Source organism: Lutjanus erythropterus, chromosome 11 (assembly GCF_056507025.1).
Source record: "Lutjanus erythropterus isolate fLutEry1 chromosome 11, fLutEry1.hap2, whole genome shotgun sequence".
Classification (NCBI taxonomy): domain Eukaryota; kingdom Metazoa; phylum Chordata; class Actinopteri; order Lutjaniformes; family Lutjanidae; genus Lutjanus; species Lutjanus erythropterus.
This window is the reverse complement of record NC_139327.1, coordinates 39,019,805-39,032,042: the sequence shown is the minus strand read 5'-3', so window position 1 is coordinate 39,032,042 and position 12,238 is coordinate 39,019,805. Positions and strand designations below refer to the sequence as shown.

The 12,238-nt window shown below is 37.4% G+C and overlaps 2 protein-coding genes and 1 non-coding gene across 3 annotated transcripts; 1 reads left to right on the top strand and 2 right to left on the bottom strand.

Annotated features, from left to right (window-relative positions):
* Positions 1 to 265: 265 nt before the first annotated feature.
* On the bottom strand, positions 266 to 3,235 carry cox7b (cytochrome c oxidase subunit 7B). The gene is made up of 3 exons (XM_084730074.1): positions 3,077 to 3,235; positions 1,603 to 1,718; positions 266 to 499 (listed from the first exon to the last, which is right to left on the bottom strand). The coding sequence occupies exons 1-3, from the start codon at positions 3,111 to 3,113 to the stop codon at positions 416 to 418; spliced, it is 237 nt and encodes a 78-aa protein (XP_084586200.1). The 5' UTR covers positions 3,114 to 3,235; the 3' UTR covers positions 266 to 415.
* Positions 3,236 to 3,405: 170 nt separating this feature from the next.
* Positions 3,406 to 3,516, top strand: trnal-caa (transfer RNA leucine (anticodon CAA)). Its single transcript has 2 exons — positions 3,406 to 3,443; positions 3,471 to 3,516. It is a non-coding gene; the product is annotated as a tRNA-Leu (tRNA).
* Positions 3,517 to 5,800: 2,284 nt separating this feature from the next.
* pgrmc1 (progesterone receptor membrane component 1) lies at positions 5,801 to 11,107 on the bottom strand. The gene is made up of 3 exons (XM_084730073.1): positions 10,767 to 11,107; positions 7,666 to 7,821; positions 5,801 to 6,690 (listed from the first exon to the last, which is right to left on the bottom strand). Exons 1-3 carry the CDS (start codon positions 11,059 to 11,061, stop codon positions 6,596 to 6,598), a joined length of 546 nt encoding a protein of 181 aa, XP_084586199.1. The 5' UTR covers positions 11,062 to 11,107; the 3' UTR covers positions 5,801 to 6,595.
* Between the last annotated feature and the right edge of the window lie 1,131 nt (positions 11,108 to 12,238).

Genomic DNA, 12,238 nt, shown 5'->3' with positions numbered 1-12,238 from the left:
TTGGTAAAGCATCACAAACACGAAACACGCAAAATAATGAGCAATACAGGTAGAGGGCAGGGTCCTTGAATGTACCACCACCACCACCCTCTTCCAGTGGGTTATTAGCGATGATTGAAATGGTTTATGTTTCCCAGTCTATTTTTTTTTTTTAGGAAAATGTTGCATATTATGCCTTTAAGTACATTTTGTTTATAATATTTTGGTGGATAAAAGGCAGCTGCTGTTTAAAGAGCGGTCACTCAGCTTAAAGAAGAAACAGTGATCAGTAGAATCACACTTAATTTATTTGGACAAAGTAACATGTTGGAATAAACACAGGCATTCATTGTCTGAACACGCAGATATTCATCATTCATCTGTACAACCAGAAGGTTTATTATTAGGTGGGACGCAGGTCCGTCATGGCGGCTCTTCACTCCTCGGCCTCTCTCCACTCTTTGGGCATGACCTTCCCGACAGGTGAGAAATTCCAGGTGATGCCAGTCTGAGTCAGCACCTGCATGAAGACAAGACACTGCTTTTTCAAGAGCAATACCACACATTTTATTCTCTATAAGACTTTGTTATTGCAAAGAAGTTCAACTCAAAATCCATCATCACGTCAAAGTTAAACTCAATACTTTATAATCAACAGTTTATATATCAAAGTTTTTAGCAGTAAAAGACAGTGAACAAACAAATAAAGATTCAAACACCTCTGAGCATCCTTAAGGCCTTTAATTGTGGTAAAACAAAAAAACATTCTTAGACTTTTTGGACCTGTCAGTAACTCTGCTCACTTCGCCCTCCACTGGTCAGTAAATGTGTTCATGAACAATCGTCCTAACAAACATCCTTTTTATTGCCTGTTTTTGATTCAATTAATTCAGTAATTAATAGCTCTGAAAGCAGAAGTCTGGAGAAAATAACAGCAAGCAGACATTCAGGTGTACAACTATTATACTATTGATTTAAAGAAATATATAAATATATATACATATATAAAGTCATATAAGCAGGCTTAATAAAGTCAAAATTAACAAGGGTTTTTTTTCAGTTTGTGTAGCCTACAGGCAAGACTTCAAATACAGTATGTGTATTTGCTTAAAAAAAAAAAATGTCTTTTGGAGATGGACAAATCTAGTGTATACTGACATCTAGTGACTAGACGCCTTCAGTGTGTGGATAACAAAATTGTAATATACTGGGACATGTTTATGGACGCTGTACTTTTGTAAGGCAGCATAGAATTGTACTGCACAAATTACTTCTAACAAAATTCTTTGCAAGGTCCCGAGAGCCACTTAAAATGAGGTGCCGAGTTTGATTAGTCTTAAGTTTGACACCTGATAAGATCAGGACAGACTTTTGCTGACCTGTGCCCAATAAGAAGCTTCAATATTTGTTTGCAATTTTCTGTCCACTTTTACATAAATATAAAGTTTTCTGTATTGTGACCGTAAACTCCAACATCTTTCTTTCCCACCCCTAAAACCCTGGAGTGATATGTAGCATTCACCTCCCTTGACTTGAAAATGTGGCATTTTTGATCTACAATTGTAAGCTTTCACATATTTATAAATGAGTGTGACATGGTCTAAACAGGACAGCATTACTTACGTATGACCACACAGCTACGCAGAACACTCCTCCACCAACCATCACACCAGTGCCATACTTGCTGTGGAAGTCCGCAGGGGCAGTGGATCCATGCCTCACCTGCCTCGCGGCCTGACCTGGACAACAAAAACAACAACACTGTCTTTATGGAATGCTTATTGGACAAAAAAAGCAATTTGAGGACGTTACTTTGGACTCTGGGAAATTGTGAGGAGTATTTTCCATATTCCATAGACCAAACGATTAATTATGAAAATATTTGGCAGATTAATCAGTCATAAAAATAATCTTTAGTTGCAGCCATAAAATAGACTAACTAACTCAACTAAGGGTGCAGTTACAAGAGCAGTGACAGAATCTAATAAGGTCTTATAGCTGGATATTTTGATCAAAGTGTCATTATGATCCATGAGCTCCGTTACACAGATGGGTAACACAATAATTCATAATGTGGACACATGGTGACCTTGCGTGACCCCTCTTACAATGAGCTATCTTTAACTGGCTTGAATTTATCTGGTGCTTAAAATTGTTCAGATTAGGGCTGCACAATTAATCAAAATATTATCAAAATTACAGTATAGCAAAGTGCAATGTCCAAATTGCAGAAGCTGCAAACAGCATTATAAAAACCCCCAACAGATGTCACAGGTTTTTCAGTGAAAACTGTCAGAGAAAAATGATAATTCCCCTAGTCGTGAATCATATCGCAATTAAAATATATCTGTCAAAACAACTGTAATACATTTTCTTCGTCATATCGTGCAGCCCTAGGTCGGATGTAAGTGGATATCTGTGCAAGTCATTGCTTTCACCAAAAAGGTAACATTTGCAATCATGACAGAGAAATGCCATTTCTTTAGTATTGGTCATATCATACCAAAGTGCCACCTGAAAAACGACACTAAAACTACAAGAAAATTACAATTTCCTCTTCCGTTCAAAATGGTTTCTGAAATAGATAGTCAGCTGATGATTGTCCTTACTTGCCCTTCTTTACTCCGTCAGTTAAATTTCAGGGGCATCATCTGTATAGTTTAACAAAGAGTATTATTTAAATTACATAAGGATAATTCCGTAACTACGTGTAAAGGAAATCAACGTTACATATGAGTTAGCAAATCAGTATTTGAGGTTAATCAGGTCTGTGCGTCGTTCAGTTACATCGAGATGAAGAACTAATCAGGTTTACAAAGGCTACTTCGAGAGTAGTTTCACCCAAACTCTAAAACAACGTAGTTTATTTCACGGAATACAATTCGATACATTTGACAGTATTTTAAGGCACATTACGACTCTAGCGGGAGTTGCTAATGTTAGCAGGCTAGCTGTGGGCTGTTGATGTTAGCACGCTGGCCGCGGTCACAGAGCAAAGGCAGGCCGGTCAAACTTGTAGACGATTTAATATTAAACTGTCTTCTAACCTAAATACATTAAGACACGATAAATATGTACGAAAAGTCAATGTTCTTACTGGTGATGTTGACTGCAGCTTTAGCAAACCGGTACATGTTGCCTTGCCTGGTGCCTTCTTCAGATACCCTTGAAGAACGGAAAATATGGCCGCCGCACGTAGACACACAGGAAGTGGGGACTGCGCATGCGCTGGTGTACACCAAACGTTGAAAGTGCGAAATTGGTAGTGAAATATACACATTCAGTCAGTGATAAAAGGTGAAACATACGCACAAGGTACTTTTTACATATTTCTGTTATAAGTACAACAACTTATATACCAATATATTAATTTATGGTCAGGGTATTTTAAACAAAACTCCAACTGGCAGCCGTTTACACCACCGTGTCAGGATGGCCGAGTGGTCTAAGGCGCCAGACTCAAGGATAAGCTCCTTCCGCAGAAACGGGACTTCTGGTCTCCGAATGGAGGCGTGGGTTCGAATCCCACTTCTGACACATCTTTTACACATCGTAAAAACCAATGGTGTTACAAAACATAATAATCCGAAGACATCCAAACACAACATCACAGTCTAAACATTAAAGATATACTGATAAAAGGGTCTTCTTTATCCAAATTATGTGTACAAAGTGTTTAGTACTGAATATACTTGATTTTAAATCTTTTAAACAAGGCAAAATACAATTCTCCTTTTGAATTTAAAGTGGGAGATGTTTTTATAACATTTTGTGAATAGAATACACACAAAACCAAGGGTTAGGGTTATGGTTATGGTTAGATGCCACTCTGCCACAAAAACATAATTATCTGTAGACATCCAAGTATAAAAGATATAATGATATAAACAGCTAATTTTCTTCAAATTATGCACAAAAAGGGTTTAGGACTGTATGTACTTGTCTTGATTAAATCCAATTCTCTGTTTAAATTTAACATCAAAATGAAATAAAATGAAATAAAAACCCCAAACTGCCACTCCAGAAATATTTAAACATGTATTTTTTTCATCTCTTTTGCCTCCTTTTACACTAACCGCAATGCTTTAAAACCAACAGGGTGGCAACAGGTGTTTCACACAAGGCACTGAATAGGCTTGTCAAGTTTAACAGAGCTCACAGTAGGTATTTAAGTACACTGTATGTGATTTCAGCATAAATGAAACTTAAGCTGGTCTCTTCGGTGCTAAATGCACAGCAGGTCAGTCCAATCAGGTCACAATTAATCACATATTCAATAAGAAAATCTTGTGTTGAAATAAACAGAGTGACAAGTATTAATTTTTGTATTTTTCTTTATTAAATCAAAATATCATTTTCAGGATTACAACAGTATTATGACATTTAGTTAATGTATGTACATCATGCATACTGAAAAGGTTCCCTCATTGAATCTATTTAATGGAATGTGGCTGATCTCTCCAGTTTTTACAGGGATGATGGTAGCAAAGAAAAGTTGTCATAAAACTTCAGCATCGAAAATTAACAGTATTTTGTAAAATATCATAGATTTAGCATCAGAAAGAATGTAAACAAACCGTTGGCTGAATGAGGAATTAATTATATTTATAATTTTCTTGTGCATCTCATTTTTAAAATTAAAACAGCAGTTAACTGGCAGCAGCTGGATTTTTTCTGGTGTTTTAAGTGAAGCCATTACTATTTTATTTTGAACTTTCTGACTCTCTTTTTCTCTGCAACATGCATCTAATGAACTGTGAAAACATTACCGTCCTCTTATTAGAGTTTGAAGAGAAGTTAGAAAAAAAACAGTTGGGGCCAATTAACACCTAACATCATGGTAAAAAGAGACTGGGAGTCAAAAAGGATATGACTGGTAGAGGTGGCTGGTAGTTTATCAAGAAAAAGTGCTTCAAATCGATCTGTTGAACAGTGTTTATGTGTTGACATCTTTAATGTCTATGTAAGTTTACATCAGCTCATCAGTGTTTGGTCCAGTTTGCTGCGTTGCGCTTCTGTTAAAGGAAAATTCCAGGCTTTTTACATGCAGTGACAGAGTGGCTGGTATTTTTTTCACCTTGAGAGTTTGTGTGTGTATCATCACAGCAAAACGTGATCCTGCAGACTCTGAATGCAGACACAGAGGTGGCGTTGAGTACTTTTCCAGGTCTGTGTACAGCCTTTGTCACAACCACAGCATCACAAACTGTGCAGGATGCAATCACAAAACCTCACAGGTGTGTGAGCGGAGATCAAATTAAGAGTGTGAGGATGGGTGTTCAGTGTCTCCAGGACCACGTTTTGCCTACTGAGATCTCGTGGGTCAGAGCGTCAGCGTGTTTGACGGGCGTCATGGCTGCTGTGATCCCACTGCAGGATGGTCTGTAGCTCAGCCTGGTTTTTATTCTCATATCTGTGTCCATCAGGATAATTCTGTACTCACCACCTCTGCTGCAAAGACCCCGCAACAAAGACAGATACCGAGGCAGGCAATGCACGCCTACTAAAGCTTTCCAAATAAATTTTAATTTTACATTCATCATTTCAAAACAAAGCTTCTTAAATGCGATTCAGCTTCTTAAATGCGATTATTTGATGGTTCTGTTAGTCCTCTACAACATTAAACTGAAAATCTGTGGCATACAAGATATTTGAAGACGTCACCTTGGATTCTGGGAAACACTGATCAACATTTTACAGACCTAACTAATGGATTAATTGAGAAAAAAAAAATAAGATTAATCAACAGTGAAAATAATAATTACTTGCAGCCTTGTTTCAAAATGCTCGTCTCTGAGTCCAAATGAAAGTAAACACAGAAATTAGACCCCTGCATCTATTTTCAGGGAAACTTGCTAGCTAACCAAACTAGCTTTAGCTGAGCTGAAAGACAAATGATTGAAATTATGTTTGTAAAATTTTATTTGGAAAGCCTAAAGATGCTCGAGTTTGTCTGAACTGGGTCTCTATAACAGGCAGGTGCAAAGAACAACACCCAGGTTAAAAAATAATGTACTTTAACTTAAATCTGCCCTCAGGCACCAGAGCCTCTATATGTTTTTCTTAATTTTCAATGAAATTACTTCCTGAGATAATTTCTTTGAATGCGAGCCGAGCTGAACCTTAGGTGAAAGGAACGTTTGCAACCTGCCATACATCATCAGCAGCGCTATTCACAAAGTGTGCAACAGAGCTGTGGATAAACTGTCGGCCAAACTGATTAAACATGCCGTTAATGAGGTGAGCTGAACAAAGCTGATCTGCTTCTTTAGACTAGCCTCAACCTACAGGACATAAAACCTTCAGTAGCTTCATAACAATGTTGGAATTGGTCCGTTTTTAGGTTTACAGTAACTCATCTAAACTCTAACAACACTACGCAGCTCCTCATCAGAGTGCAGTATATTTAACTGTTAATGCCGTCCAACCTTCAGATAAGATAAAATGAATTCAGTCAGCTTATAAAGTCCATGATTGTGGTGGTCCAAATACACTAGAATGCAAAAAGAAGATGGAAGCATTTTCTCCGAACGGCCCTAACAGGCATCAGGCGTCAAAATTATGAACAAACATTAAGGCATCCATCGATTTTCCCCTCCCGGTCACTTTTCATTTTCTAGTCTGCCTTTTTGTCTTTTCCCTCCTCGTCGTCTGTGTACTCTGTGGGTTCCTCTCCTGGCTTCAGGAGCTTGCCGACGTAGTCGTACTTGACTGTAACGGGGAATAAAAAGAGAGACAAAGTTATCTACAGTCTCGATTGACAAGAGAGATTCAAGGACAAAGCTGGAATTCTCTGTTGACAGGAGGCAGCCAAGGTTTCATGCAAAACAGTTTGTTCTCAAGGTAAATATCTAGACACAAATATCTCTTTATTTAATTCTGTCTATTAACACCAAGAGCCCCCTATAAAACATAATCTTTGGACCATGAGCAGGTAATTAATTGATTGTTTAGTCTACAAAATGAGACACAGTCTTGTATCAATTGACTCTCTCGAGTTCATACGTTTTGAGTCTGAAAGTGGATATTACATTAAAGGGATAGTTCAAATTATCTGATGTATGGTTGTATGAGGACAGGGTCAGAAACAAAATGTATTTTAACTGCTTTCCTTTGCCGTGAGGCGGCCTTTTCTGACAGGAAACTGCAGTTCTATAAGACAAATATCACTCTCTCCAAGCCAACCAAACTCTGTCACTGGAATCAGAAGTTTTACTCTGCAGAACAGGGAGTTCTCATCCACCACCGCCTCGGTCTGTTCGCTTCTTTAAGTTATTGTGTGAGTTTGGGGAATCCAAACTATCCTTTTACAACTCTGTAGTCACACAATAACTAACAGATCAAGGCAGCAGTAGACCAGCATCCCCTGTGTTCTGTGAGGTAAAATTAGTGATTTTGTCTATGAAGTTTGGTTGGTTTGGAGGAAGCGATATTTGGCTTATCTAACAGTGGTTACCTGTCAGAAAAGGCTGTCTGGTGGCAAAGTAAAGCTGTGAAAATATTCTATATATAACGTATATATACTCCTCTCTGGTTCTCCAAACTGGGGGTGTGTTGACCAGCTGTAGCTAATACACTGACTACAGATAAATACCTCATACAACCCCTCTTCAAATAGTCTGAACATTTGTCAGGTTTGAGAAAATCCAAGTCATGAACATTCGATATCGTCATATCTTTACTCACAGGTGAACTGAGCCTCCCACTCAGAGAGGCTCTCCTGCTGCATGGCGTTCAGGTCGGACAGGTCGTCGGGTTCGTCTTTCAGGGCCTCCTTCTCCAGGCAGAACGTGGCCAGACCTCTGGATGCATCTCTGCCAGCGAACACACCATACGGCCCCTCTGCAAGATGGGACAGACACACAGAGCGTGAGGTGAGCTGGATGCAAAACAACAAGAGCAGAACTACAAAAAACTGATCATTAACATGGCACTTTCTCTGTTACTCTGATGCTGAGCGAGACATCCATGTTTCCTACAAATACACACCCAGAGAGAGATCTTTGAAAAACAAAGGAGGTAATTTAAAGCATAAGCCTCGTTATATTCCATCATTTTCCCATGAAAGCATCAAAACCAGCGATGAAGTGATCCTAATAAAACGTGTTGTGTGTTTAGCTGAAGCCTGATATAAACTATCTTGTTCTCCTGTTCCAATAGAGCTCTGTTTTTATTTAAAACACATCAATGAGGCAAACTGTTGCACAAAATGTTAGTAATTACCATGAACCTGGTCACTGTACTTTATTTTGACTCTACTATATATATACTAGACTGGAGAACCAAATGTGTTATTCCACCACTGAAAAAATGCACCATTTCCTCCTGTTAAAGTGAAGTTTGCTAAAAAAGACATTACCCAGATGTTATAGGGAATTATTGAATCTTTTTACAAGATTTTTACAAGAAATTTATTTAAGTAAAAAGTATTTGTGAGATGTTTTTTGAGATTTCTGCCTTCAGTTGGCTCGGGACCAAGTGCCACAGACAAGGTCAGGAAGTCAGAAAGAAACTGAGAACTTGAAAGACAAACTAACACATTTTTATTTATTTATTCATTTATTTATTTATTTATTAAGGGAATTGTTGATAGTAACAAAAAAATAGGATCACTAGCAATTATTTTCCAGAATCTTCAAAAACTCTTCCTGCCATCAAGATAAAAATATATTTAGCCTGTTGCAAGATAAAATATTTTTGTACACACTACATACTATCCTTTATACTTTATTTCTTTTATTTAAAAAAGATACCATATATATAAAAGGGTCTCTTAAGTAAGTAAGAATGACTGTTTGTATTATCAAGGAAAGTGTATTTCTTTCTGCAATTCTTTAAGCAGATATTTCTTGAATTAAATAAATGTTTACCATCTGTAGACTGAATTTTGCTTAACCTTCTTGTACAGTTGCTTGTTTTCTGACACCATTTAATATTTGAGCCTCTGCAATAAGGTTGTCAAAAGCACCGATATTTCAGTATTTTTCAGTACCACGTTGTTTAAAACAATACAATACAAACAGTCAACAGCATCAAAAGAACCGACGCAGTGAGAAACAAAAAATCAGTCAATATATATTTTCAGTTCAGTCTTTATTTTCCTGCCTTCAATTTGATTTGCAGTAAAAGTAAAACCAGAAAGGATTTAGTGACTTTTTTGTACCAGCACTGTATGAAGGTTGCCAATTTAAGAAAAAGAAAAACAAAGTCTACTTTTCTAACTCCCCACCTTTTTCTTGTGATATTGAGCATTGCAAAAATGCAGCAACTGTGTCATCTGTATCTGTGCCAAAACATCCAAAACTTTTTAACAATAACCAGCTCTAAATGTTAGAAGTTTTGTTTAAGAGAAAGTCACCAAACATCCTCCCTTTGGGAAAAAACAAAAAAAAATTAAACCAGCTGAATTCCTTTAATTAAATCAGAACAATTTTCAGCTTCAAATCTGGGTGTGCAGTGAACTGAGAAAGTTTGCATGACAGGGAGTTATCATGTTGGCCAGAGGTTACACGCAACAGAGGTTACTTATCTGAGATAAGAAATAAAACAGAGAGGTCTAACTCTGTGTCTGTTTCCAAGAAATTATAAGACATGATGACAAAGCAGATTCTTGTTGCAAAGAACGGTAGATGATGGAAAAACTGCACCTGAAAACATATTTAATGTGAACAAGATAAGACAAGGTGATACAGAAATGGCAGTAAAACTGGTCAAGCTTCTAAAGTGGGTCATGGTAGTTTTTCATTTTAAAAAAGTGGGTCCCCATGAAAAAAAATCTGGGAAACACTGCTCTACGCTATTGGAAGGGGAGGGTGAGACGGGTGGTATTCTGTGGCATACATCATGGAAATACCAAAAATTAAAAATCTAGTCACTAGCATTTTGCTGACCATTAAACCTTTATCAGACCTTTATTTTGGAAGAGGTCAGAGTTGTGTTCATTAGTAATGATAATGAACTGCATCATTTATATTAAACTGTAACTGTTCTATCAGTGCTGTACATCCTTGTTGTTTATGTTGTTCTTCTTCTCCTTTTGCTGCTGCTATCATTGCAAAACAAAACATTAGCCCACAATTCAACCCGTGGTAATTAAGAAAGGGTGACGGTAGAAGTGCCCTATATGAAACACTTCTGACCATTTCATTATCAGAGATTTGGCCTTATATTAATTGTGACTGTCTCACAGCAGCCTGATCAATTTCTCATGTGCCCGTCCGCTCATGAAAAATAACTGCCCACCCAGGATGCAGACAGACACTACAATAAAGGGGGAAAATGTACTTTTGATTTTCGGGTGAACTGTTCCTTTAAATTCTATCGACCATCTTCTCCATAGATATATTAAGCAATAAACTCCAATACCATTATTCCTCTGTGTCAAGTGCTATCCAAGTCTTCATTAAAACAAAACTGTAAAATAGAGTCAAATACACTTTTTAAAACATGGCAGCGGCCATGTTTTTTTTTTCCACTACAGAGTAAGTCAACTTCTTCCATAGACGATCTGTGGTTTCAAGGCTACAGCAGCCTCTGTTGTGAAACGGGATCTCAGCTAACAAACTAAAGGGGGTGTGGCGTTAGTTTAGTTACAAAACTCTACTCAAACGAAATGCCCGACTAAAAACGACTTATATTTGACAATAATGTCAGTGAATTGCTGTTATTAAATTTTTGTTACAGCAAACCAACGGCCACGTAACGCTAACGTTAGCTGCCGTTGGTGTTACGTTTACGTTCGTAACACGACAGAACAGAACGGACAGTTCGGTCAACGTTAACGTTACCTGGACCGTAAAACTTCTTCCCTCTGGTCACGTCGAACACTTTTCCGTTGACGGCCATGAGGATCCGTGGATTCTGGAGTCCATCGTAGGGCTTCAACTCTGCGAGGGTGAAATCTCTCTTCTTCAGTTTGGGCAGCGGCTGCTCCACCTCGCCGAGCTCCGGGGGTTTGTCCCCGCGGTAGATCTTGTAGAGGAGGAACAAACAGAGGCTGAGCAGGGTCAGATTCAGCGGGGAGGTGAAGATCTCCTGAAAAATTCCACCAGAAGTCAACTCGCTTCCCTCTGCTTCAGCCATGTTGGCTTCTCTCTCTGTGTCCCTGTGTGAGTGTGTGTGTGTGTGTGTGTGTGTTGGGTGGGAGAGCTGATGAACCGTGAACCAATCACAGCTGCAGCCTCAGGGGCAACGGTTAACGGTTTGACCAATCAGCTTCTTCTATCTGCGTGCCAAAAAAAGTGGGTAGCTAGTTAGATGTTGAATTAATTAAAGATATACCTAAATTTATGTTACTGTTCTCAGTTAAAATGAGATGCAATGCCCGAACACAGACAAAAATATGAATATATTTTAAATAAGATAAACGCAGGTGTTTCAATGAAAGGGATTCATTTTGAAGGAGTTTATTTCACAATAATGACCTGCTCACTGCACATTATCCCCCTATTTACACTGTAACTTAAAAAAAACTAACAACGAACAAACAAACAATAATTTAACACAAAATATTAATTTATACATAGAGGGCCATTTTCACCACTGAAGCAAAAAATCCCTGTGGTAAATTATAATTATGAGATTAAAAAAAAGTCAAAATTATGGGCTAAAAAACGTCATAATTATGTAGAAAAAAAGTCACAATTGTGAGATAAAAATATCGAAATTGAGATAAAGTCCTAATTATGGGATTTGATGAATACTGATTGAATATAGATAACTGGATGTGAACATTTGTTTTACTTTCTCATCAGTTTTTCACAATCCTTGGATTAATAATTTCTCTAAACAATATTAACATGAACTACATAGCAGAGCTCTAATGATTAGTTCATTAATTGATCAGATCAGTGTTTCTCAAACTTACACTGCACAGCACCTCAGAAAATATAACGCTCTACAAGTAAGACCATTATGACATTATTGTTCTGTTTTGTAGTATTTATATTTTATATGTTTTTAAATTAATTTGTTCATTTTTAAAATTTTAGGAGATTCCTCAGTGAGTGTGAATACCACAGTTTGAGAACCTAGTATAAAAGAAAACGAAAAGGTAACTGTTTTGATAATTAATTAACTGTTTTGAGATTTCTTTAAGAAAAGATGTCCAAAAAAATTTTTGTTTCGAGCTTCACATAAGAGAACATTTTCTGTTTTCCTGTCTTTTTATGATTGTAAGCAGAGTATCTGTTGCATTGACTAATTCATCCTTCAGAAACAGAACTGAAAAGAAACATTAATTGTCAATTTAAATGCTTTT